At 40.0% G+C, this 26,968-nt stretch overlaps 2 protein-coding genes across 4 annotated transcripts in view; both read left to right on the top strand.

Annotated features, from left to right (window-relative positions):
• The first annotated feature begins 7,772 nt into the window (after window positions 1-7,772).
• Window positions 7,773-9,434, top strand: Rrs1 (ribosome biogenesis regulator 1 homolog). Its single transcript, XM_047562165.1, has one exon. The coding sequence runs from the start codon at window positions 7,881-7,883 to the stop codon at window positions 8,979-8,981; it is 1,101 nt and encodes a 366-aa protein (XP_047418121.1). The 5' UTR covers window positions 7,773-7,880; the 3' UTR covers window positions 8,982-9,434.
• Window positions 9,435-10,545: 1,111 nt separating this feature from the next.
• The window catches only part of Adhfe1 (alcohol dehydrogenase iron containing 1), a 31,591-nt gene continuing 15,168 nt past the window's right edge, over window positions 10,546-26,968 (top strand). The window contains exons 1-9 of one of the 3 annotated variants that reach the window (XM_047519345.1): window positions 10,546-10,643; window positions 14,422-14,459; window positions 16,271-16,317; window positions 17,656-17,709; window positions 17,870-18,024; window positions 18,175-18,371; window positions 20,056-20,133; window positions 21,344-21,449; window positions 26,499-26,651. In XM_047519345.1, the coding sequence (XP_047375301.1) occupies window positions 10,585-10,643; window positions 14,422-14,459; window positions 16,271-16,317; window positions 17,656-17,709; window positions 17,870-18,024; window positions 18,175-18,371; window positions 20,056-20,133; window positions 21,344-21,449; window positions 26,499-26,651 (887 nt within the window). In that variant the 5' untranslated portion in view covers window positions 10,546-10,584. The remainder of the gene's footprint in view (window positions 10,644-14,421; window positions 14,460-16,270; window positions 16,318-17,655; window positions 17,710-17,869; window positions 18,025-18,174; window positions 18,372-20,055; window positions 20,134-21,343; window positions 21,450-26,498; window positions 26,652-26,968) is intronic. The other 2 variants (XM_047519354.1, XM_047519357.1) reach the window with 2 other exon arrangements.

Genomic DNA, 26,968 nt, shown 5'->3' with positions numbered 1-26,968 from the left:
AATTTTTATCTTGAGAAGGGGATGTAAGAGTCCCAGGAAGAGAAGAGAGAGAATGATAAGGGATTCTATGCTTTTATATTGCTTGAATTTTTCAAAAGCAGATTGTTTCTTAAACAAAATCTAGGATTGCTTTCAAATCTTCTGACATTTCACACATCATCCCCATTGATAACTCCTTTCTACCTATCCTCCCTCCCTCAAATTAGAGTAGAAAGGCTCCTGATTAAGAGGAAAACTCTTTAATATAATCAACTTGGGAAAGGGAAAAAATGCATTAGTATTGTTATCTGACAGCAAGTTTATGGTTTCTATCACTCTTCTTCTGACAATGCCTGAGATCAACAAATTAATTAGACTGAGAGAATCCATTTTGTTGTGTTATGAACACACTATCAGAACACTATTAGAAATGAGTCATCTAGTCTAACCTCCAACATTTAGGATTAAAGGAAAGTCTAATGAGATCTCTAATGAAGGATGCCTATCACAGTGAGAATAAACTGGGGAAAGGAGAATGTGATTCTTTCCAAAGTATTCATTTTAGGAGATGCTGATTCTTCCCATTGATTCTTTTAACAATTCTTCTAAAGTACTTTTTCACTGGGTTTTTCTGCTATATTTTGTTACCCTTTTATAGATTAAAAAGTTCGTGACATTATTGACTACTGCAAAGAAAGCTTTGCACTAAGTAAATGGAGATGACTTTTTATCTTTAAAATGTATATGACTAAACAAGTTTAATATTTTGCCTTCAAATGAATATAGTATATGAAATTTGCAATGTACCTATGTATTATATTTGAATCGTCTACAACTACTTTTGCCTCTTTCAAGTTCCTACTACAATACTTAGAATATAATTCACATTTGACTTCAGATCTTCTTCTGTATGTAGCCTTCCATAGCGTTAAGATAATAATATTTGACTAATTTTAAAAACCAGTTTTGTTGTAATCACTTGCATATGAGTTATTTTTTAGAGAACAATTTGAACCATAGTAAGAAAGAAAAAAATAATTCCAATTCTATTAAGTTCAGATTTGAAGTCCTTCAAATGAAAGGACTTCAACATATGAGTGGGAGGACAGGGTGGGAAGGGGGGGACAGGGGACGACGCACAATACAGCCCGTAACACTCAGTGCAGAATGAGGACTTGATGAGGACTTGAACCAAAGTCTGTGACTTCAAAGCCTAAACTCTACTCTACTGCTTTATGGTAGTTTGGTTGCTATATTTTTCCTGGCTGTTATGTACTTAGTTTGATTTTCCTACTAGACCAAAATTTCCTTGAGGGTAAGGACTATATCTTATTCACACAAAAGGTATTTATTGAGCATTAGTCAACAATCATTCTGACACTATTCTAAAATGTTCTAGGCACTACAGCGACTGCATGAACATGACAAAGTTGCTATTCTCAAAGAGTTTACTTTCAAAAAGTGACAGACACAGACAAAAAAAAATAAGTAAATGTTATAAAGACAATAAAACAGGATAATGGGATGAGAGTGGTGGCTTCTTTATATGGTGCACTAACACACAGGAGCAGATTTTCAAATTAAATTTCCATGAACCAGGAATCTTATGTAATATCAGGTTTCATTAATAATTCAAAGGATTCAGGCAACAAGGAAGCTCACTATAAAAAGTCTGAGATATTCAGTGAAGTTCCTCAGGTCCTTCAATGTCAGACATACACTCTCTAGCTTAGAAAAATACCTGAGGTTTCTAAGTGGAGATTCACAAATCACCTCACACATCAGAAGAATGTTTACATGACAACTTAAGAGGAGGTTTGTAAAATAGGGAATATTGGTCAAAAACTTTAATGCTTCCGCACAAAGAACACACTGTTAAAAAAAAAAATATTGGACTACTTGAAGAACATAGGCTTTTAACAAAAGGATCAGAGTAATGAATTGTAAAAGTTACCTACAGAAAAAGAGACCCTTTATTTTTCAGATGAATAAACTAAGGTCTGAGATATAAAATGTTTCCATCGAAATACATAGGCTTTCCAGAGAAGGAAAGTCAGGACCTACCGTAAGAAGTCAGTTTCCTAAGCTGAAAATTCATACTATCTTAAATAATGAGACAAGGGAAATAAATATTGAGAAATACCAAGATCATTATTTATATATTCCAGATAAAAAGTCCTACTCAGGTCTTGGGGGAAAGTAGCCACTCCACAGTCACCAGATCTTCTATATCACCAAGTGGGCTGGGTGAGCTGGATAAGATTTACAGTGCATTCTCAGATGCTGACGAGGGTACAGTGACACCTACTTTCCACTAAGGTAACATAATTTTTACTATGTAAAAATTCAAAGTTCTTCATAGGCAAATGTACCATGTTTGGTAGTTATACTATCCACTTCTACACTACCTGTACAAAATCTCTATTTTCTTTGTTCCTTTTTAAAATAAAATGATGGATTTTTAGTATAGATTTCTGACTAAAATTGAGGCACTTGAACACAAATTTTCTCTATGATTAAGAAATTTTCTAATTTAAATTTTTCTTTAAAGTACTTGCAAAATAAAATTATAAATCAGTAAAATTGAACCATGTGAAAATCACATAAGAGATTTAAGGGCCCTTTTCTGCTATTTTATCAAATTACTGGCACATTCAATTTCCTAGACAAAAATACTAAAAAATAAAATAAAAACTGCAGGATTAAAGAATGGCTGACTCATTTTAACTGTCACAAGGAGACAACTGAGAAACATCTAGAAAATAAATCCAAGTTAATGTGATAACAAAGAATGAAGAAACCGCTTTAAAAAAAAAAGAAGTTTCACTGACCAAAGTAGCTATGAATGAAGGAAATGAAAGATATTACTTTGATGTCTTTAACTTTCATATTCCTTATGTGGGGAAAGGGGTGACCTCTCTCTACAGGTTCACTTTTGTTAAGAAATTTCACAACTGTTGCTACAAAAATATAATTGCTGGGGGCTGGGGAGATAGCTCAGTTGGTAGAGTGTTTGCCTTGTAAGCACAAGGCCCTGGGTTCGAACCCCAGCACCCAAAAAAAAAAAAAAAAAAAAAAAAATATATATATATATATATATATATATATATATATATATATATATATATATATAATTGCTGACTTTTTGCTCTGCATCCCAATTTTTACTTTCTGATGAGGAGCATTCTTAAAGCTGTGGAGAAATAGCTAAAATGAAAAATAAGAGTGGGATTAGAAATACTTGAAAAACAAGCATAAGACAGATTATTATGACATGTGTGTTTTTAAAAAGTTATTTGAGGCCAGATCATGAGCATCCAAGGCCAAAAATAATTATTACTCTGTTAAGTAGAGAGGAGAGTTTGATTTGGATAGATCAATGGAAGGTAAATTTTCAGGAATGTCCTAAAAAGAGGTGGGAAACTGTTAAGATGCTCCTAAGATCATTCCCAAGATATCAATAAAGGTCCTAGAAGCAAACAGGTAGAAATCAAGCTAGATATTTTAAGAGAGACAAAGGAAATATTTACAAAGATGTGAGCCCAATGTAAGAAAACCCACGAAGAACAGTAGCAAAGAATAGTGGTGCTACAATGGCAGAGAACTATAATCACCCTGGGTTACCTGATGGTAGCTGTGGCCTATTGATGCCACATAAGCTTTTTTTTTTTTTTAATACTTTTTAGATGTTGATAGACCTTTATTTTATTCATTTATTTATATGCGGTGCTGAGAATTGAACCCAGTGCTTCACACATGCTAGGCAAGTGCTCTGCCACGGAGCCACAGCCCCAGCCCTACCACATAAGCTTTTTGATGGCCTTCTGATGGCAATCTGCAGAGGGCTGAGGGCATGTGTGTACTGACCTCACTCTCTTTATATCTTCTGATCTGTCACTCCTTCTGGCTGGTCAAACCCAACTGGAAGCCAAGGGCAACAAGCAGAGTAAAAAGAGGATCTGGAGAAACAGATAGAAGAGATACAGTATAGGAGAACATAGGTAAGGTCTCTGTTATGGCTTGGATATGAAATGTCCCTCGAAGACTCATGTTGGTTCCCAAAGCAGTAATATTCAGAGGTAGGGCTTTTGGGAAGTGATTGGATCATGAGGGCTCTGACCTCATCAGTTAATTAATCCACTGAGGAATTCCCAGCTGAATAGATTATTAGGAGGTGGTGGGAAATGTAGGAGCATCATTATATATTCCAAATAACTGTTGGAATTACTAGAGGATGTTGGAGGGGAGTGGGTCCTTGGCAGTATGCATAGGACCTGATATCTTGTTCCTACCCACTTGTTTTCCTTTTGCTTCCTGACTGCCTTGAGGTGAGCAACTTTCTTCTTTCTTTTGCCAGGTCTTTTTTTTTTTTTTTCTTTTGGAAGTACTGGGTGTTGAACCCAGGGTTTCGTATATGCTAAGCAAGCATTCTACTGGTCTACCACTGAGTTATATCCCCGGCCCTCCAACAAGCCCTTCTTACATAATGTTCTGTCTCACCTCAGGCACAAAGTAATGGAGCCTGCCAACTATGGACTAAAATATCTAAACCATGAAGCCAAAATAAATATTTCTTCCTTTAAGTTGTTTATTTGAGGTATCTCGGTCATAACAACAAAAAGCTGACCGATTTAGTCATGGCAGTGGGGCTGGAAAGGATACAATATAGAGACAAACCTCACAGGACTTTTGAATTGATTGGATTTGGAAACAGGAAATGTCAAGACTGACTTCACCATTTCAAGCCCAAATTAGCTGACAAGAATAGATGATAGCATCAACTGAAATTGTTTATACTAACATTCATATTCTCATTGTATTCCTCAGTAATCAAAGGCCTCTATCAACATTTATTTGGGGGTAAAATGATGAATGAATGGATGATAGAATAAATAGATTTGAGAGAAAATTATATGTTATATAGTTTAAGACATACTTAGCTTGAAATATGGTGAAACGCTCTGGCAAGTGTTGGATATTTCAGCCTAAACCTCTAAAAAGGAAAGGAATAAAGATATAACTCTAGAACTATTTGCACAAAAATAAATAGAAATATGTAGACAAAAGGCAGTTGAGATATGTGAATAGATGAAATGTCACAGAGAACAGGTATAGAGGGAAAGAAAGTAAGGTCTAATGACCCACACTTGGGGTCTCCGAATTTATAGGACTAAAGGAAGAAGGGGAATAACAAGAAAAGACAACATGTGCCACCATTTGCCATACTACTAAAATATATTCACATATATTTATACATTTCTTGACACTGTATAGTCTTGCCTAAAGTATGATATAAATGTAAGCTAGAGACCACCACCCATTCACTTGTCTCAGTAAGATATTTTTGAGACTCCCACATCCCAGTCTTACTACTTTTACTCGACTTGAATCTAACACAATGAACATTAATGTTCATTCTTTATAATGCTTATTCTTTCAACAGTAATGTATTGAATACTGTTATATCCTAGCACTATGTGCAAGTGAAAGTCAGTCTCCAGACTTCAAGGAAATTAAAATCTATTTGGACTATAAAACACTAGTGAACAAAAAACAATTAAAATTCAATTAAGAGGTGACCTGTATGATCCAAACCAAATAGCATTTCATCCACTGAGAAAAAGCAATCCTTGCTCTTTTTCCCTAATTCAAAAGACGGAAAGAGGAGCTAAATCTTACACAGTTGTACTTTCTGTTAAAAGTTCAATCACACTGTGCAGTAAATTTCTCTTTACCTATATTTCTTTTCCTGTGTTCCAAAAGATCTCAATTATCTTTGTATCTAGTGCCTGTCACATGATGGGCATTCAATTAAATGTTCACTGAGTGAATTAATAAATCAGCCAAGCCCAAAGCAGCTGAATCAATATCTTTAACTGTCTTCTAGGCAAATCCCCAAAGCTTTAAAGTTCAAAGCAGCTACCTAGTAACTGCTACGTTCTCCAACATAATCCCCTCTTAACCTGGTCCTTATTGAAAGGAAAACGAACCTTGCAAACCACATAATCAGCAGTGTCTCTTAAACTTGAAAGTACATACTAATCACCTAGATATCTTATTAAAATAAAGGTTTTGCTACATTTCAGTAGGGAGGAAGCCCGATAGTCCACATTTCAAACAAGCTCCCGGTAATGCTGTTTTGCTGGTCAGTGGACCACACTTTCTTTTTCTTGAGTATCAAAAACTTGGATGGCATTGCAGAAGATACATATGTAGTGTTAAAGCCAGAGTGAAGATCCTGCTCCCACATGTCCTAGTTGTATTACATAAGTCAATAAACGTATTTATTTTATTAGTTCTTACTATGTACCAAGAATTAATGTTTCATACTTATTAACTTATGAATAGGGCTTAGGTTAAACAACCTGTTCAATTAGAACTAGTAAATGGTAAACTGAGGCAGATTAACCCAAGAAACCTCATTTTTAACTACTATATGACACTGCCTAGTTCCCCGACCATGACAAAGATTAAATAACAATTAGTATTTAGCTAACTCTTATTGAGTATTTTTATTCCCTTGGGGTGTATTTACCTATTTATCTTCATAATATCCTTAGGATGTAAATACCATTAGTATCCCCATCTTCTTCTTCTTCTTCTTCTTCTTCTTCTTCTTCTTCTTCTAATTAGTCCTAAGAGGCAGTGGAATGCATTTTGACACATCATACATAAATGGAGTATAACTTCTCATTCTTCTGGTTGTACAAGATGTACACTGGTCCTGTAATCACATATGCACATAGGGTAAAAATGTCCAATTCATTCTATTATTCACTCTTCCTATTCCCATACCCCCTCCCCTGCCTTCACACCCCTCTGTCTAATCCAGTGTACCTCTATTCTACCCTAGCCCCCCACCCTTATTGTGAATTAGCATTCGCATATCAGAGAAAACAATACGCCTTTGGTTCTTTGGCACTGGCTTATTTCCCTTAGCCTGATACTCTCCAGCGTCATCCATTTCCCAGCAAATGCCATATTTCATTCTTTTTTAAGGCTGAGTAATATTCCATTGTGTATATATACCACATTTTCTTTATTCTGTTGAAGGGCACCTAGGTTGTTCCATAGTTTAGCTATTATTTATGAGTTGGGCTGCTGTAAACACTAATGTGACTCGTATCCCCCTCTTAAAGGTTTTTTAAAAGGTATAACCAAGTTAAATAGCCTAGCGGAAGGTCAAATATTGCCACAGCCAGGAACTGGAACCAAGCGGTGTAACTGCAGAGTCGGGTTCTCTTTTACCAGGAAAAGAAGAGACCCTCCCAGAACGGAGTCAACTCGCTGGGGTCGGTGCACAGTAGCAGCAGTTCAAGGTGGTGTAACTGCTAGCCCCATCACTGACAAAACGACCTTTATGTATGTCTGTGGGATGTCGTTCAGCTTACACCTAGGACCCCAAAAGCCGGTTTTGACTCTGGTACAAAGACTTGTCTCAACCCAAGAAGGGGTAATTAACTAAACATCTTAGATTTATATGCAAATAAAACTTTTAACACCGATTGGATCAGTAACTCACATTTCCGCAGCCCCTGAAATTTGACCGGCCCGCGTCCTAACCCGACCGCCCCCGGGACCGCCTCCTGCTTCTGCATTCTGGGAGTCGCAGTCCCAACTAGTCCCCGGAACTTGTAGTCCACGCTCGCGCAGGTTCCGACTACAGCTGGGCGCGAGCCAAAAGGTCCCTCTGCTAATCCTATCAGCTCTCCAACACCGCCCTCTGCCGGCCTTTCCTTCGATCGCCCGTGCCAAGCCGTATTCAAGTACCCCGGAAGCGAACCTTTCTCTTCCGGGTTGAGCGTCCGGGCGTCTGCACGTGGGTGAGTTGCTTGTACTAGGGCCCCTGCTCTTATGAAAAGTAACTATTAATCTCAAAGAAAAAGAACCGAGCCGGAGCCATGGAGGGTCAGAGCGTGGAGGAGCTGCTGGCAAAGGCGGAGCAGGACGAGGCAGAGAAGCTGCAACGTATCACAGTGCACAAGGAGCTGGAGCTGGAGTTTGACCTGGGCAACCTGCTGGCTTCGGACCGGAATCCCCCGACTGTGCTGCGGCAGGCCGGACCCACGCCGGAGGCCGAACTGCGGGCCCTGGCACGGGACAACACGCAGCTGCTCATCAACCAGCTGTGGCAGCTGCCCACGGAGCGCGTGGAAGAGGCGCTGGTGGCCCGGCTGCCCGAGCCCACCACGCACCTGCCGCGTGAGAAACCGCTGCCACGGCCGCGGCCGCTTACACGCTGGCAGCAGTTCGCGCGCCTTAAGGGCATCCGCCCCAAGAAGAAAACCAATCTGGTGTGGGACGAGGTGAGCGGCCAGTGGCGGCGGCGCTGGGGCTACAAGCGCGCCCGGGATGACACCAAGGAATGGCTGATCGAGGTTCCGAGTGGCGCCGACCCCCTAGAAGACCAGTTCGCCAAGCGGATTCAGGCCAAGAAGGAACGCGTGGCCAAGAACGAGCTGAACCGGCTGCGTAATCTGGCCCGTGCCCACAAGATGCAGCTGCCCAGCGCGGCCGGCATGCACCCTACTGGGCACCAGAGTAAGGAGGAGCTGGGCCGCGCCATGCAGGTAGCCAAGATCTCCACCGCCTCTGTGGGGCGCTTCCAGGAGCGCCTCCCTAAGGAGAAGGCTCCCCGGGGTTCAGGCAAGAAGAGGAAGTTTCAGCCCCTTTTTGGGGACTTTGCAGCCGAGAAAAAGAACCAGTTGGAACTACTTCGAGTCATGAATAGCAAAAAGCCTCAGCTGGATGTGACGAGGGCCACCAACAAGCAGATGAGAGAAGAGGACCAAGAGGAAGCCGCCAAGAGGAGGAAAATGAGCCAGAAGGGCAAGAGAAAAGGGAACCGGCCAGGTCCTGGAGGCAAGAGGAAAGGCAGCGGCCCGCCTAGCCGGAAAGGGAAGAGGAAAGGAAGTTTGGGAGGCAAGATGCCTTCCGGGCTACCTAGTTTGGGTGGCAAGAGGAAAGGAGGACAGCACCAAGGAGGAAAAAGGAGGAAGTAACACTTCACCCTTGGACCTGTTCTGTAAAGAAAGTATGCTAAATGTTGCCTTTTAGGTACTGTTGCAGGGCGGGGTGCAGAAAGGGGACCGATGTCTTCATTGAGCTTGAAGTTGAAGGTTCAGAATTGCCCTACCCTCAAGATAGTATCTAAGTGTTCTACTGTACAAATTAATGCTTTTCCCACAAACGAGACTTTAGCTAGTGATGAGTATATTTGAGGATGCAAGTATTAGGAAAATGATTTGGTCATTTTACCTTTGGATTATGGGGTGAGGAAGAGTTGGTTATATTTTAGAGACTTCTACTAGATTAATTTGTATATTATTTGTTATTTTTGTAACAAGCTTTTATGCCCATCAGATCTGGGAGGGGAGAGGAAAGATGACATTTTCCTAAGTTGATTTAAAGACACTGTTGTAAAGATTATTTAATAAAGATGTGTCTGTATCTAGCATTGCTTTTAACTTTTTGACCATTGTAGAAATTGAAGACAGTGACCTGGATATCTAGTACAGATTATTTTTTTACTTTCTAAAAAAACAAAAGCAGTTAAATTATACTGCTTTCAGCAAGGCCACTTTTATCAGAAAAACTCAAACTTATTTTGGTATAAAATATAATGTTAAAAGTATAACACAACTGAAGGCTTTTTGTAAGGAATACTTGACACTTTACAACCAGAACATATTGATAGTTATAAATGATAAATTTGGGCTACCCTACAAATAAACGTAATTAACCTTGTTAATCCAGAAAATACTTATCTTTCCCAACATTGATAACCCCAGTTTAAAATAAAGCTTAACTAAAAATAGTCTGTTCAGAGGAGAGACCCACAAAATCCTTGATTGGAACATTATCTTTTGATTCATTTGCCAAGTTGGCCTGTTCTGGTTTGATTGGAAGGAAAAATATTTAAAGCTGTTCAGGGTCATTCTCTCCAGTCTAATTTTAAACTTAGTAAACTCATCTCTACAAATCTTAATCTGAAAATAACAGTAGATCCAGAATCTGGGAGACTTTTTTGCTACTTAGAGCTAAAAGCTACCCTGCTCTTTTTGGTCTGAACTTTAAAATTATGGGATTTTGTTGCTTATTTGGGAATTTGTTTTTTAAAACTTTCTTGATTTAGCACAGGGTATGGCACTGGCCCTGTAATTTAAGGAAGAGAGAGGAAAAAAAGAACCTCGAACTTCTTTGCAAGGTTCAAAGTTGAAATCCAGTGTCTTGGTAATTTTACTCTGAAAATAATTTTAAAAGGCAAAGTAGCACTTTAAAGAATTCCCTTTCGCCAAGTTCCCAACATGTGGAAAATAAAGACTTTGGAGTGATTCAAAGCGGGACCCCAGACTCTAGCGAGCAGTTGCGGCCTACGCAGTTTCAAAAAGGTGAATGGTGAGAGTAAGCGCTGGAACTTTCACAGTCCTCATTCCGACTGCCCGCGAGAATATGGTCTAAGTGCCACTGCGGGCTGCCGCTTGGCCCAGTGACCTAGCAGAGCAGGAGGGCCGAGTGGGCGGAAGGAGGGCGGCGACTCGGATTGGCGGGCAGCTGGGGCGGGGCGGAGCTGTGCAGAGAAACGAGGAGGACTTTCCCGCAGCCATGGCCGCAGCCGCCCGGGCCCGGGTCGCGCACTTGCTAAAGCAACTGCAGCGCGCAGCGTGAGTGCAGGCGGGCGGGCGGGCAGGGGCCGGAGGATGCCACCGCGCCCGCGCAGTCCCCGGCGCAAGATCCGCCTGGGCCCTTGCAGTCTTCCACCGGTTGCTTTCAAGAATGTAGGGAAGCAGGTACCGCGGTGCACCGGGGTACGACAGCGTTGTCACAGAATGGCACATGTAGTCTTGCACCGTGCAGTGCGTCAGATTTTACTCAGTTTATCTACCATTAAGGAAACAGGTCCTGAGAAGATGGGGCCTAGTCCCACACTGTGGCAGGCAGTGCACAGCTGGGCACAGTGACCAAGATAAATTAACATATCCAATCGATACTTATTTATTGGGTGTGTGTTACATATCATGTATATATATTTAGGTTCCAGGGACAGACGATGAAAGACTCGGGCAGTTTAAAGTCTAGTGGGGCACATAAGGGTACAGACATTGGAATGAGAGGACAGATGGAGAACTGGCCTGGGGCAGACCACAGCAGAAAGGGTGTAGAAGGGAAGAAACCACGTGCAGTTACACTTCCTGACACAGTCTGACCCCCTCCAGAAATTCGAGGTACATAGTAGTTGCTTGATAAATAATGTTGAAGGTCCAAGTTCATTTGTGAGCATGGGAGAACATGGGAAAGTTTGAGTTAACAAGTGGAGATAAATGGAGAGGAAAAGAGGCGGACTAGAGAGGAATTTCAGACAGTGAAGAGCAACACCAAGAAATGCAATTCCAGGATTTAGAAGTAAAGTCTGGTCATACCCTCATAGGAAGAAGTGAGAATGGAGAAAACAGATGGTGAAATACCACAAGAAAACAGCTGACACTGGGCACTTACCATGGCAAGGCACTGACCATATACTTTACATGTACTATTAATAGCAGTAACTCTAACCCTTAAAATAACCCTATAGCATACTGTATTATTAGCCTCTATTGTAGATAAAGAAAAGCATGAAAAATAATTTGTCCAGTATCACAGACCTAATTTGAATCCAGATGTTGTGGTTTCACAGGCCTTGTTCTCAAACCTATGCAAAAAAATATAAATTGTGTTCTATAGATAACAGCTACTAAAGCAAATATTTCTAATCCTGAAACATTAATACCTTGAGATGCCCCATGGTAAAGAATTCCATGGCCATGTAAGTTTGGGAAACCACTGACTGCTGTTTGCTGTCTTGGAGAGTCAGAATATACATTAGCACATAAAGGGCCCTGAGAAGTCCTGAAGGAAGGGGTGGGGGAGGTGTTTAGCTGTGTTAAAATTCTTTGTTCTAAACCTATATCATGCAACTCTTTATCACACACTATTTATATCCCTTAGAACCATTTTCATGCAGAATATGTTTATGGAATGGTTGCATGAGAAAGGAGTGTGGCATGAGTAGAATTATTTCAGCACATTCTGATGGCAGTATGCAGTGAAAAGGGAAGACAAGGTGTGGACTGAGACTTGACAAGAACTATAATGGGGAAGAAGGATCAGTACTGCAGATTGCACCTGAAACCTGGGGCCTTAGAGAAAAATTCCCTGGGGAACTGATGGGAAAGAATAAGTTATCCAGAAGAGGGAGGAAAGTATGTTTCAGGTAGGGAAATAACAAGGGCAAAGTCTAGAGGGGGAACGGAAGGGGAAGAGGGAAAGGGATGAGAGAGAAAGAGATGTAGCTCATTCAAGGAAAAGAACAAAGTTAATTTTCCAGAAGCTAAAACCCAGAAATGGAGAAAGATGAGGTGCTAAAACTGAAGAGGTCAATGGGGCCATTCAGGTAGGACCAGGTCTGAACTTTATCTGCCATGGAAGTAGCTTTAAACAAGAGAGTGACATTGGAAATGTGTCCCTGTCTGACCACACTGGAAAACAAAGGTGACAAAGATGCAACCATGAGAACCCAGTTAGGAAGTTAGTAGAAATCTGGATGAAAGATGGCAGCAGAACCAGAATAGCAAAGACCCTGAGAAAAGTGTTTGGATTCAGGTAGAGATATTAATATTTGGGACCTTGATATGTGGTAGTCCATATAGATAGGGTAAGGGAGAAGGAAGAAGGAAGGGCCAGAATGGCTGAAGGCAGCCTAGGATCAAACCCAGCATTTAAGAAATGGGTAGAGGGGGAAACCAGTCAGAGGAAGAACAATGAGAAGAAACCCAGGTGAGAAGGGAGTCCTGGAAGCCAAGGAAAGAGTTTCACCTACTGCAGGGGAGCTGGGGGTAGCTCACAGCATTCAGTGCTGCTAGAGTAAATACTAGGAGGGTCCAGCCTGAAAGCCAGGGCTTGCTCGTGCAGCAGCCTGATTTCTGGGGCCAAGGAATGGTGCTGGAGGCAAGAAAATGGAGCCAACAAATGTAAGCCAGTAGGGGAGAACCAGAGAGTGAGCAAGCCTGAGAGTTTCAGGCATGAAACTCTTGATGATGAGAAGGACCCAGTGAGGGAGAGAGCACTGGGAAAATACAACAGATTGAGATCCCCAGAAGGAAAGAGGGAACAGGACAGGAACCTCAAGTAAGGAGTAGAAAGGATTAACTGAGGTATTGCCAGAGCTAGAAAGAAGTAAAGGAGAAAGAAAAGGAGTATGAGGGAGGAAGCACGCGGTCCCAGGAGCCTTCGCGTTGGAAAGCTTTGGGTGTGGATATTTTTCTTTCCTTTCTTTTGCTGTTCTTGTCTTTGGAGGTTTTAATACGTGGTATGTTCTGGAAAGTAAAGCCCAACTGCCAGAGAGCCATCCCCGGCCTGGCCTGCTTTCTCATCCCCTGCGGGAACCCGCGAGTCAACTGGGACCGCCAGGTGGCAGCCTTGACTTAAAATATCTGACTCGCTTCCAAAGTCTCTTTTGACTTAACAATTCTCAGGAAGTTTTGAGATCTTACGGACCATTGAAATCCACCCTTTTCCTTCCTCCATCGTTCTTGCTCTCAGATGTTTTAATTCCAAATTTGAATTTTGGCGGGGTGGGAGGAGGAGGATGTCATGCACTCGAGCATCTACTGGGAGCTCACTCTAACACCGTCCTGCGGGCCGTAAAAATAAACAAAACCGAGCAGGAGAAAGAAGGCAGAGAAGGAACCGTGCAAGACAGGGAAGGGAGGGAAAGTTTCCAAAAAGGAGGACATGGAAAATCTGTAGAGAAGCCGACTGGGGAGTGAGAAGAGATAATGGGTTTAAGGGAGCACACAGCGCCCAGCGTGAGCGCCTGGGGGGCTTCCCAAGACCCGGACAACTGCATGGAACCTGAAGATGCAACTGGGCCAAGAAGGGTGGGAACGCCAAGGGGTGACAAGGACGCCTGTGGGTCCCGGGAGGACTAACAGTAGGCACGGGTCCGGGGCCTGTTTGAAGAAAAACTTTAAACACTCTGAAGACGAGAGGAAATTTCCATCGTGTCAGGGGGCGGGAGGGAGGTGAGCAAGAAGAGGAGCACATGAACCTTAGGTGGATTTGATCAAAGCTCCCAACTTGTATGAGCTGAGAGCTTGAAGGAAATCAAGAACCCCATCTTGAATCTTGTGTACTCCCAGAATGCTTATCTCAGCTGCCCGCAGGCATTTAATAGGAGCTGCTAGAATAAACGAATTCAAGGAAAAATGATCCTTCAGCTCTAGAAAGACTCTGGGTCGACTTTATCCATCCTGATCACTGGATTTTTGTTTGTTTATTCCCTATTGTACAGGGCCCGCCAATAATTGTCAGTCTGATTATCTCTTAGGACTATAATGCAATGTGAGAGTTACTTTAAGTCTTCTTATTTGTCGGTTTTCAAGTTACTGTTTTTCTTTTCCATAGATGCAAGTGCCCAGCACATTCTCATACTTACTCCCAAGGTAATACATTCTGTGTTTTTACACTAGCCACAACTTTGGTTTCTACAGTTGGCATTTATATTACATCTGGGTCATGTGTAAAAACAGAAAATCAAGGAGTGTGAGAGAGAGGAAGGTTGATGAAAACAATGGCCTTTTCTCTCTGTAATAGGTAGTACTTCGCTCCAACATGGAAATGAGCTGATTGTATGCTACTGATGATGTGTTTGACCCAACTAAATGTTTAATGCTATTTAAGTAGATAGAATATTTGTTAATGCTAAAAATTCATTGATAGTATTTTAAGAATGTCTAGGTTTGGACTGGGGATTAGGCACAGTGGTGGAGCTGCTTGCTTAGGATGGATTTGATCCCTAGCACTGAAAATTTTTAAAAATGTCTAGTTCATCAAACAGAATAAAACAAGATGAAGCCTTGGAAAGGTTATAAGACATCTCTAAAAGAAAAGGGCTAAAGAATAAGGTGGTTCCTAGAATGAAAAATCTTATTTGTATCCATTTTAAAATAACATTCTACGTTTTAAAAACTAAAAATCATGACAAAAGTTTTCAGTTCCCACCAATGTCTTAATCCGTACCAAACTCCATTGTCCACAGAGCAGCAGGAAGCTGACCATAGCTTTAGCGTGTCCCCCGAATGTCACATGAATTACTGACACAAAACCTGATTTTGCCTCTTGGAAGAAAAGGTCAAATCTAAACACTTGGTGAGTGGAGCGGAAGTAGAACAAACCAAGGCCTTTTTTCTTGCCAGATGCGCGGCTCACCTTTCAGAACAATCCACCAAGCCTTCCAGTACTGTGAGGCCTCTGTGTTAGAGGCATTCCGTCTATGAAGCCCTCAGAGCTTAGGCAGACTATGTCTTCAAATGGTTTGCTCTAATCCTTGGTTAGTTTTAACAAATAATTTATTATTTGGGGAATTTGCTATTTGGGGAATAAAATCAATAACTTAGAGAAAAATAATCTCACGGTTATCTAGGACCCAATTTATTATTTTACCTAAATTTTAATTACAGGAATAATAGTAATAATAATTTCTTTAAAGTCTATAAGGATTAAAGAAATTTGAATTTTGATAAGGGTGTCTTTGCCCTAAGGGAGCCAATGTTAAGATTGTTATCTAGTTCTAGGTTCTTTCTTTAAAAAAAGAAAGAAAGAAAGAAAGAAAGAAAGAAAGAAAGAAAGAAAGAAAGTGAAAATTATTCTGTAGACTTTTATTTATTTTATGATTGATCAGGACTGATATAAACAAATAAAGAAAAACAAAGATAAAATTCATTGATGGGTTCCTCTTGCTATTCCAATATGACAGAAAATCGAATTTGCTTTAATGAAAACCTGATACTTAGCAAGTAAATATCAATTTATAAATTTTTTATTAAATTTCATCAAGGAAACTAGATTTTTAAACATGAATAAGCTTGAGAAATGTAAATATCTTACTGTGATGTTATATTTGTGAAAAAAATTTGAAATTCAAACAAATTATTACAATGGCTATAATAGTTTTACTACTAGTTGTTCTCAAATAATAACCCAACTCAGAGAATTCTTTTTATACATTATGTTTTCAAATATTTTTTAGATTTCAGTGGAGGAAATTTTAAATCACTTTATTTTTACAAAATCAGCATCAAGTTAGCATTAAATTCTGTCTTAATTTGTAGACATCTTAATTTGATATGAAACCTGATATATTGTAGGCAAGACTTCAAGGAAGATGCTAATGTTCACTGCTAAGTTATACTGTCCAAAAAAAATTATGCTTTATTTCTGAGGCCTACTCTGATACCTATTTCTCCATTTCCAGCTCCTGGACTTTCATCTTCTGAGAAAACAACAGATTATGCCTTTGAGGTAGATTTCATTGACTCATTCTTTCTTTTATGAATGACCTAGAAAATATAACTATAGTATTTTGCTAACATATTAGCATTTCATTTGAAATCTCTTATAAATTGATGTTCCACAATCACTATTTGATCAAGCCCTTATCAGTAAAGTACCTTGTGACGATAACAGAATATAAATCTTCTGACAACATAAGTAATGTCTGAAATTATATCTTCTATACAGTCATTAAAATAAAATAAGTGTTGGAGATGTAACTCAGTGGTAAAGCACTTGCCTAGTATACATGAGACCCTGGGCTTGCTCCCCAGACCACATAAATTAAAAAAAAAAAAAAAAAATACTCCCCATTTTACACATTCTCTAAATTATATATGCTATCTTTTAAATCTTCTGTAGTTACAATAATCTCCAAAGAAGTCAAAGTATTTTGTTGAAGCAAGAATAAAGGAGTGATTAACTTTAGTGCATTTTGATCACATTGTACATAATTACTTGTAATTATTTGTTTAGTCCCTGTCTCCTCCTAATCCAGAAGTCATAAGTTGAAATGTCACCAGATGCTCATAGAGCACAAACCCTGTGTAAAAGGTATGGCCTCCACTCAGCCCCACAAGTTTTCTGCCCCCTGAGGATATAGCCCCAGTGTTTCCAGATTATTCAAGAGAGATAGAAACTGAGGTGGTCAAATTGGATCTTTTTAATCCTGATTTTAACAGTTATTAGGCAATTTTTTAAAAGAAAGAAAAGAAAACAATTTAAATACAACATGGATCAAATAAAATATCTTTGGGCCAAAAATGACCCATAATTCATCAGTTTAAAAGCTCTTTTCTCATCTGTAAACCCTATGAGACCCTGTTTCTCTTACTAGCAGTTGTGTTACATGAACCTAGCCCAGTGCCTGGAATATAGCAGACTGTTGTGCTGGGTGAGTGGGAAGATAGTAGGATACATACAGATACACATGGGCATAGAAGAGTGGATAGATGGATGGAATGATGGATGAAGGGACAAAAAATATACACAGGAGGTAACCTTTAGTGGGAAAGTAAGAAATTAGAGTTAATTTAGATATGGAGGTTGGGGAAGGCAGAGATTTAAAGCTGAATGAACAATTGAGAGTTTATGATGTTCTTGAAAAAGTCAAATATATAATTGTACTGTGACTGGAACCAAAGTTCCCTTAAAGAAGTGTGAGGCCAGATGGTAGTAACCTAGACAAACATACTAAGGAGTATATACTTCATTCTTTAGGTAAGGTGGAATATTTCAGGTTTTCAGAAATGGAGTAGCCAACTCTCTGATACAATTTGCACCAAAATCTTCTTTTCTTTGTTTTAGATGGCTGTTTCAAATATTAGATATGGAGCAGGAGTTACAAAAGAAGTAGGCATGGCAAGTATTTGCGATTATCTATAATCTTCTATGAATGTTACATATCTTGTAAAACAAGAGCTAATGGACAATCACATCCTTTATGTTCAAAGATGTACAATGTTAAGTCTATTTCAGTTTCAGTGCAATCATACCTAACATAATTTTGTTTTAATTGTAGGACCTACAGAACATGGGAGCTAAAAATATTTGCTTGATGACAGATAAGAACCTCTCCCGACTCCCTCCTGTACAAGTAGTTATGAATTCCCTAGTAAAGAATGGCATCAACTTTCAGGTTTATGATGATGTGAGGGTGGAACCAACAGATACAAGGTAAATTTGAAAGTTGTTTTTATTTATTTACTTTAAGCAGAAGCCAAAACCTATCACTATTGGTGAAACTTGCCCAAGGCCTTATTTAATGGCATGAGAATGATTTTTGAAAAAAAATGTAACAGTGGTTTTTATTTCCACTTCTTCAAGCTTCAAGGATGCAATCGAGTTTGCCAGAAAGGGATCTTTTGATGCCTATGTTGCTGTGGGTGGTGGCTCCACCATAGACACCTGCAAAGCTGCTAATCTATATGCCTCCAACCCTCACTCAGAGTTCCTTGATTACGTCAATGTCCCCATTGGAAAGGGAAAACCCGTGTCTGAGCCTCTTAAGCCTCTGATTGCAGGTAAAACTGTTGGCTTGTTTGCTTCATTTTACAATTGGCAAAAGACTTTAGGAAAGATTCCAGCTAGTAATTTTAGTGTCTGTGTTTCTAAAACTTTCTGATCTTTCATTTCAAATCAATGCTTCATTTGGACCCCAAAACAGATGGCAGTTCATTCGTTTTGAAAATTCTGATCTTCATTATTGCACAGATAGAGACAATTTGGGTCAGTGGGAGGAAGTTTGCAGATTTAGGCTATGAAGTCACTATGCAGAGGAGGGGAAAGGTCCTCATTGACATTTGATTAGATCCCTCTGTTGGCAGGCTTGTCCTCTAAACCCATCTGTTTTGTCCCATTTTGCCAGCCAATGTGAAGTTTAAGGAGAACATTTGCTGTTATTTTTCAATGATTCAACCCTTTCTTCCACATAATGGCTCTTCAGCTGACCTCAGGCTTTGTCTCTTCCCAGGGACATGTGGCCAGCATGGCCACATCATTCTGGATGACATCTGCTCCATGACTTCTCAGGGCACAAACACACAAATCTGAAGCAAAAAAGAGTTTGTGTGTTCCACAGAGGACCTTGGAATTTTCCAGTCTTTTCTTCCCTCCCATTTTTATGACTGTCAGCATATTACTATTTAAAGTTGTATAGCTAAAATGCACTAACTGGTAACTGAGAAATACCCTCAGTTCAAGTTTTGTCCTCTGTTCTCCCCCTCTCCTGCCCCTATTGTGAACAGTCCCTGTGATGGGACACGAGGGAGTCAGTGGCAGATGAACTGCATTGATGGGAATGAGGAACCAGCAGGGAGCAGCATAATTGGGGTCTGGCAAATGGAACCCTCTGGTGAAACTGTGTCAGCATCACACAGAGGGGTGATTAGTAATGTTTAGAAACTTGACAGAACTACAAAACCATGGAGCCCAGCAAAGGCAGAGCACTCCTATGCTTGCTGCCAAGAGGGAATAAAGATGTCTTTTAGAGACAGCAAATATGAGTGTTCTTACAGAGGTGTAGAGTAGCCTGTATTTGAATACCCAGCTGCAGCTACTTGAGCTCTGGCACTGGCGGAGCCCAAGTTTCCCTAGGGCTAATCACTGTTAATACAGACAGACATTCACACAAATGATTAACACACATGCATGTTAGTGCAAAGATATGCATGTACAAATACATAGAAACATACATGCAATTCACTGCAGACAGATGCCATACATATTAAACACTCCTGTTTGTACAGATATAGACAATATACATATTAAACATTCATGCATGCTAACCATACATGCATTTTAATGCAGACACAGACATCATGTCTGTATATGAACACCGACACAGAGATCACACAAGCACGTTAAATACACATGCGTGTTAATGCAGACACAGACATGTGCTTATTAAACATACATTCATGCAGCAGGCACAGGCATGATACATGTTAAACATACATGTGCATTAATACATCAACATACTTGTTAAACATATAGAGTACAGATGTACACCTCATACATGCCCATCAATGCAGGCACATCATGCATATCAGGTTGACATACATGTTATATAAATACAGATATCAAGCAAGTAGCAATGTCAGCAAAGCTTCCTTCTCTAACTTGGTTCTTTATTTCTAAGTCTGAATTAAATATTTCCATTTACCTTTATTTAGCTGCTTTATTAAAATTAATATTATTTTGTTCAAGTCCCAACTACCTCAGGAACTGGGAGTGAAACTACTGGGGTTGCCATTTTTGACTATGAAAGCTTGAAAGTAAAAACTGGTAAGAACTTTGCCCATAATTCTTTTAATGAATTCTCTCTTCTCTTTCAGTCCCACTCCCTTTTCTTTCATCCCACTATTTAGAAATCAAGGAGTTGTGGAGTTAAGGAAAGAATATATGCATATACACGTTTTCTTTCTTCTTCCAAGTGCATGTAAAAAATAAACTTCTTTTTGAGAATTACCTACAATTGCATATTGAGATACCCTGGGTCTTAGTTGGCCTTTCTTCTGCTCATGTTAGTGACTAGGTTTCAATAATAAGTGAGTGTTCCCTTTCTTTTTTTATATTTTAAATCAACTTTATTGCGATGTGATTTTTGTATAATATAATGCACACATCTCAGTGTCTGCTGTGGTGAGTTTTGACAAATATACGTGCTGTGTCTGCACAACCCTGATCAAGACATTCCCACTACTCTAGAAAGTTGCCTCATGTCCATCTCAACTTTTCTCTCACACCCCATTTCCAGGTCACCTCTGCTCTGTTTTTGTCTTAGTGATTTTCATCCCATCTCCTCAATTTGTCCTTGACTCTGGCTTATGTGTTAGGAATGCCCTTCTCCTTAAATCTGACTCAGTATCCTGCTTCCAGGCCTTTGTAACTGAATAAGTTGACATTCAACTGCAAACTTAGGGTAACTTCTTTTTAATTCTATGATCCTTTGACATTGTTAAAGATAGTAATAATTGCCAACACTTAGTTCTGACTTTTACATTATACTCTCTCATTTGATCCCTACAGCAGCTCTGGGAGGAATGGAGGTCTGTTATTTTTGTCTAGTTTTATAGAGAACTCAGAAAGGTTAGGTGACTTGCCCCAAGACAGAGTTGCAAAGCAAGGATCATTGGTATGCTAGTAAACAGTAAATTAGTTCTCTGGAATTTAACAATAAATGAATAAAACCTGATTTGTAGTGTTAATCAATTTCAGTGATGTAAATATTCCCAGAACGTCTAGTGACATCACTCTTCCAGGAACTGGGATGAGATTGCACTTGGCTCCTGGGATATAGGAGCACCCTAACCCAACATTGAAAAACACAAGTTTCTGATTCCACATCTCTTTCTACTGTTCCTTGCTGCCTCCCTACTGAGAATGAACCTTTTCTTATACTGTTTTTAGAATAATGTACCATCCTAAAGTTATTTAATTTTTTTTAAAATGGTGCCCATGACTTTTGCCTTTATTAAAAATCCTTATGTTTCAGGCATTGCTTCACGAGCCATCAAACCCACACTGGGACTAGTTGACCCTCTTCACACTCTCCACATGCCTAGCCAAGTGGTCGCCAACAGTGGCTTCGATGTGCTCTGGTAGGTTCTGGTGACACCTGGAGGGACTTTTTCTTTTTATTTATTGTTTTCAGCACATTTTTATTGATACATTATAGTTGTACACAATGGTGGGACTTGTTGTTACATATTCAAACATGCAAACAGTATAACCATATAATTTGGCTATAATCATTTCCTTTCCCTCCCCTCCTCTGGAGGAACTTTTTCAGTACCAAGTTCTATGGACAGTATTTTATTGTCTAAGAGCCTATTTGCAGATGCCTCTTGCATTGGCTATCATTATCCCCTTCCATAGATGACAATACTGAAGGTAAAGATGATCACTAGGTATGCCAGTGTGAGCTACAAACCTGCTATTCAGGAAGGACTACCCAGTCACAGCCATGGCCACAGGGTGACAGATAAAGGAGCAGCATGAGGTGGCATGCAGTGACTCAGGACCATGCTACCTTGCCTTTATGGCCATACACACTAGGAAAGACCCATGGCTGCACCACAAAAGAGGGCAGGGATGGGAGCGAGTGTCTCGGGAAGTTGGCCCAGATGTGTATACTGTGTCAGCTCTTGACACACACCACTGCTTCCTTGCAGCGGTGTGTAATATGAGACTTTCACTAAAAGAAAAAGAAAACTAGATTTTTGGATGGTTAGTGACTCACCCAGAGTCTCACTGTGTGATCCCTTGGCTTCAGCTGCAATATGCCAAAAGCTCCCAATCAGGGTTTCTTTTTGTTTGTTTGTTTTCTTTGTGGTACTGGGTATTGAACCCAGGGACACTTTACCACTGAGCCACATCCCCAGTTCTTTTCTATATTTTTTTTAGAAACAGGGTCTCGCTGAGTTGCTTAGGGCCTCACTGAGTTGCTGAGGCTGGCTTTGAATTCGCAATCCTCCTGCCTCAGCCTTCTAAGCTGCTGGGATTACAGGCTTGTGCCACCACTCTGTCATGAGACAGTTTTAATAAGTTACCCAGACTAGCCTTGAACCTGGATCCTCCTGCATCTCAAATTGCTGGGATTACAGGACTGAGCCCAATCACAGTTTCTATCATAGACCTCACTCTAAACTCCAGGCCATTAGTTCCAGTAGCCTCACAAGGCCCCACAGGTGCTTCCCATTCAGTATGTCCCAAACCACCCTAATTCATCCATCTACGTGTGCAGATTTGTCACTTATTCACATCTCTGAAATTAGGACATATCTTAAAATCTATGACCTGGTGCTATGGTTTTTGCCTTCAGCAGCACATTTTGAAAAGATGGTCCATCTCATAATGCATGGCATCCTGAATTCATGAGATGCGATATTCTCAACCCATACTTCACAGTTTCTCCAGGGTCCACTAGCTCAGCAAGTAGCAGGACTTTAGTATGAACTTCTCCCTTCTTTCATGCCCATGCTCAGTCAGCAGAGCCTGTCTCTTGTCGTACTTGGATCTCTTATATCTGCTCTGTCTTCTCAAACTTCATTGTTCCTAGTTCGTTCTGATCTGCCCAACTACTGCCTGGGTTATTGCAGCAGTCTCCTCATTGGTTTTCCTAATTCCATCCCATAGTTCTTCCATTTGTCCTCCATTATGGCCTCAACAAACTTCCACATTGCAATATGACCATCACACACAAAGGAACAAGTATACACGTGTGCATGTACACATACCTCTCCACCTTACAAGTCTTTCAGGAGCTTTCCATGCCAACGATCTGAAGGCCAAATTACATGGCCCTGGCACATCCCAGTGCTCAGCTATTTATCTGCTTGTTTTTTAATTACACATGAGCATCTGTTCCTCAACAGAGCCTTTGCCGGCCCTTCCCTCTTCTTTCAATTACAACTGACCACTTATCCTTTGCTGCTCTTCTGGGTGGCCTGTTCATTGCTTCTGAGATACCCTCTCTTCACTTGCCTGTATCCACAGTGCATTGTGAATTTGTCAAAGACAAGGCCATCTTACTCTCTTCTCTAGGTCTTCCCTGGCACAGTGATCATCACATGACAGGTATTGAAATGATTACTGTTAAATGACAGTCACACAAGCAGAAGATAACATTGTTAGGTTCCATGCTAGGTCTATCCATATCTCTGGTCTGCTTTTCCCACTATGTTCTGCTGCCTGTCAAGAGACTATAGAAAATTGTATCCACTTCCATTCTAGTCAATATTATCAGAATTTCGATGAGCTGTCTCCTATTTACTTAGAAATAAGGGAAATAAGATTGTTTTCCCTAACTATGAAGTACATAATAAATATACATCATGGGCCAAAGCCATCGGTTTTAAAGGAATAACTCACAGGCCCAAAGACTTCACTATGAACCAATGCAGAAAGCAGAATAGAAGGAAGGAGAATGATGGTAGTTGTTTGTGTTAGTCAACTTTCTATCTTGATAACAAAGTGTTTGAGACAGTCAACTTAAAAAGAGAAAAGGTTTATTTTGACTCTCTGATCAGAGATTTTAGTCCATATCACTTGGTCCTGTTGATTTGGGCCTATGGCAGCACAGTACATGATGGTGAGAGTGCACAACAGAGGAGGTATGTTCACCTAATGGCAGCCAGGAAGCAAAGAGAGATAGGAAGTGGTTGAGATCCCAATCTCCTTCAAGGGAATGCCCCTAATAACCTAACTCCCTTCCAATAATCCACCTCTTAAAGATTCCACCACCTTCGAATAGGGCCAACAGCTGGAAACCAAGCCTTCAACATATGGGTCATTGAGAAACATTAGAGATCCAATCTGTAATGTTGCTTGTCTGAACAAGAAAACACTTGGCCCAAGGAATCTGCCTCTAAAGCCCTGTGGCCAGTTCTAACTATGGACACAGCTACACATTAAACCTTGGGGATAATTCCCCTTGAGAGGACTCCATGGGCCTCTAATCACAAATCGACCATCACAAGGCTTACCTGTAGGGAAAGAAGGTGCTAGGAGACTCTGATGTCTGTCACCCTCAGAGGTTCCATTTCTCATTGTAAATCAGTAATGTGACTTCCATGTTTCACACATAGTTTCTGTGAGCTTAGCATAGAGAATCTGCTCCTGGGAAATAGGGATTCAGATTCTTGGATTCAGATCCTAGATGCAAGCAAGGCATGCTATGAAGCCACAGTCAGAATCTAGGCGCTGGTGAATTCACCACTGCCCCATGGGTATATGTCATTCTTGCATTCTTCACACATTTCCTACTTAGAACCACATAACATCCATCTATCAACTGAATTTTTTAAAATTTCTAGCACTTTTTTCAAAAGATAGCTCTCTCTCACATTAAAAAAAGAGTAATCCTTATAACATTGAAACTATAATTGATGGAAAACATAGTTCATGTTACATTGTGTCCCAGCATCGTTGATCTAGATGGCTTTGTCTAGTCTCTGCTTCTGCAATAAGGAGCTAGACTCCAGGAAAGGCCAGCAGATAAGGCAGTTCTTAAGTCTAGTTCTAGATAAATCTAGTTCTTAAAATAGCCAATCCTGGGTTTGAAACACATAAGAAAAAATAATTTATCAGACCAAGAATTAATAATAATAGTTAATAATAAGTTTTAGAATGTTCCAGGCCTATTTTAAGGGCTTTATAAGGGTCAACTCATTTAGTTTTCACAGCTGCCTGTGAAGCAGTACTATTATTTATCCATGTCTTTGAGTCACAGGAAGGGTGGTGCCTCACACCTGGTCTATAGCAGGAAGATCTGGTGCCAGGATTTACAGCTGCACAACTGACCACAAAGCATGTGTTCCTACCTTCTACACTGTACTTTTTATTTTCTCTCATACATTTTTTTTTTTTTTTTTTTTTTTTTTTTTTGGTGGTGGTGGTCCTGGGGATTGAAACCAAGAGTTCTTTAACACTGAGCTACATTCCTGGCCATTTTTATTTTTCATTTTGACACAGGGTCTTGCTAAATTACCCAGGCTAGCCTTGAACTTGAAGTCCTCCTTCCTCAGCCTCCCAAGTTGCTTACTGTAGGCGTGTGCCACCATACCCAGCTATTACACTGCAATTTTTTTTTTTTTGTACTGGAGATTGAACTCAGGGATGCTTCAACCACTGAGCTATATCCCCAGCCCTTGTTATTTATTTATTTTTATTTTGAGACATGTCTTACTAAATTGCTGAGACTGACCTCAAACTTGCAATTCTCCTGCCTCAGCCTCCTGAGTTCCTGGGATTAAAGGTGAGCACCACCACAACTGGCTACACTGTACTCTTAATCAGAGTCCATATAACTATGATCATCCTTTGGTAATGTGGCATTTGACCTATGCTAGGTATAAAATGGTGACTATCTTCTACAAAAAAGTCATTTTTTTAGATTTAGTGATTTTTTTAATGGCTCAAATATTCAATAATTCAGCATCATAAAGATTTATTTATACTGGAAAAGAGTTGTGTAATTTTTTAATTAACTTTATAATTTTTAGATATTTTATTGGTACATTATATTTGTGCATAAGAGTGGACTTCATTGTTACCTATTCATATAGGCACATAACATAATTTGGTCAATTTCATTTTGAGCTTATTTTTAATTAAAACACAAAAATTGCACATATTGATGGAGTACCATGTGATGTTTTGTTACATGAACATATTGTGTGATCAGGTTAAACATAGATCTCTTTAGCACTGCAATCACAACATATTCCACAATATGTCCATTTAGTCTATCTGTATCTTCTCAAGAATTTATCATTTCTTTATGGCAAAAAAAAAAGTTCAGAATCCTTTCTTTCAGCTTTTTGAGATGTACAGTACACAATTACTATGTGCAATAGCACATGAGAACTTCTTAATCCTATTTAACTGCAATTTAATACCCTTTGATCAATCAGCCTTATACATACTGGTCAAAAACACGGTAGGGCTGCCAATATAAATCTGACTATATTAATTTCTGTGCTATGTGATGACTGTCATGGACAAGAAGCTAACTGGTGGAATATGTTGTGATCTCAGTGCTGAAGAGCATATCCACAGTGGAACGAGTTCTGGTTTGGGATTGAATGTGGGAAAGTAAGAAGAAAGATAATGTGTTCATTCTGTGTATTTTAAATATTTCTCTTTAGCCATGCACTGGAGTCATACACTGCCCTTCCCTACCACATGCGGAGCCCCTGCCCTTCTAATCCCATCACACGGCCAGCGTACCAGGGCAGCAACCCAATCAGTGACATTTGGGCGGTCCACGCACTGAGGATCGTTGCTAAGTACCTGAAGAGGTATGCCACCCTGAGGGGATAGAGATGGAGCATAAAAACTACACTCCACCCTCATGTGAAACATGGTGTACCCTATATTGAAATAATCCTGAATGTATCTGTCTACCAGTTCAGTCCATAGACATGGACAAGCACTGGTGACCTCTGAAGAAATCCAAGGGATGGCAGGTGAAAACTGGATCCTTCCATCTGAAAAGGCAAAGGCTGCCAGTAGACAAATGGAAGCCCCTAATTTATAAAGATGCAGATAGACTAAATGGAGGTTTATTCTTCAAAGCCTCAAACTGAAATTAGGATGAGGGGAGATGTCCTTGAAA

The sequence above is a fragment of the Sciurus carolinensis genome, chromosome 1, assembly GCF_902686445.1.
Source record: "Sciurus carolinensis chromosome 1, mSciCar1.2, whole genome shotgun sequence".
NCBI classification, from domain to species: domain Eukaryota; kingdom Metazoa; phylum Chordata; class Mammalia; order Rodentia; family Sciuridae; genus Sciurus; species Sciurus carolinensis.
The sequence above is the reverse complement of the archived record's forward strand: the minus strand, read 5'-3'. Positions and strand labels throughout refer to the sequence as shown.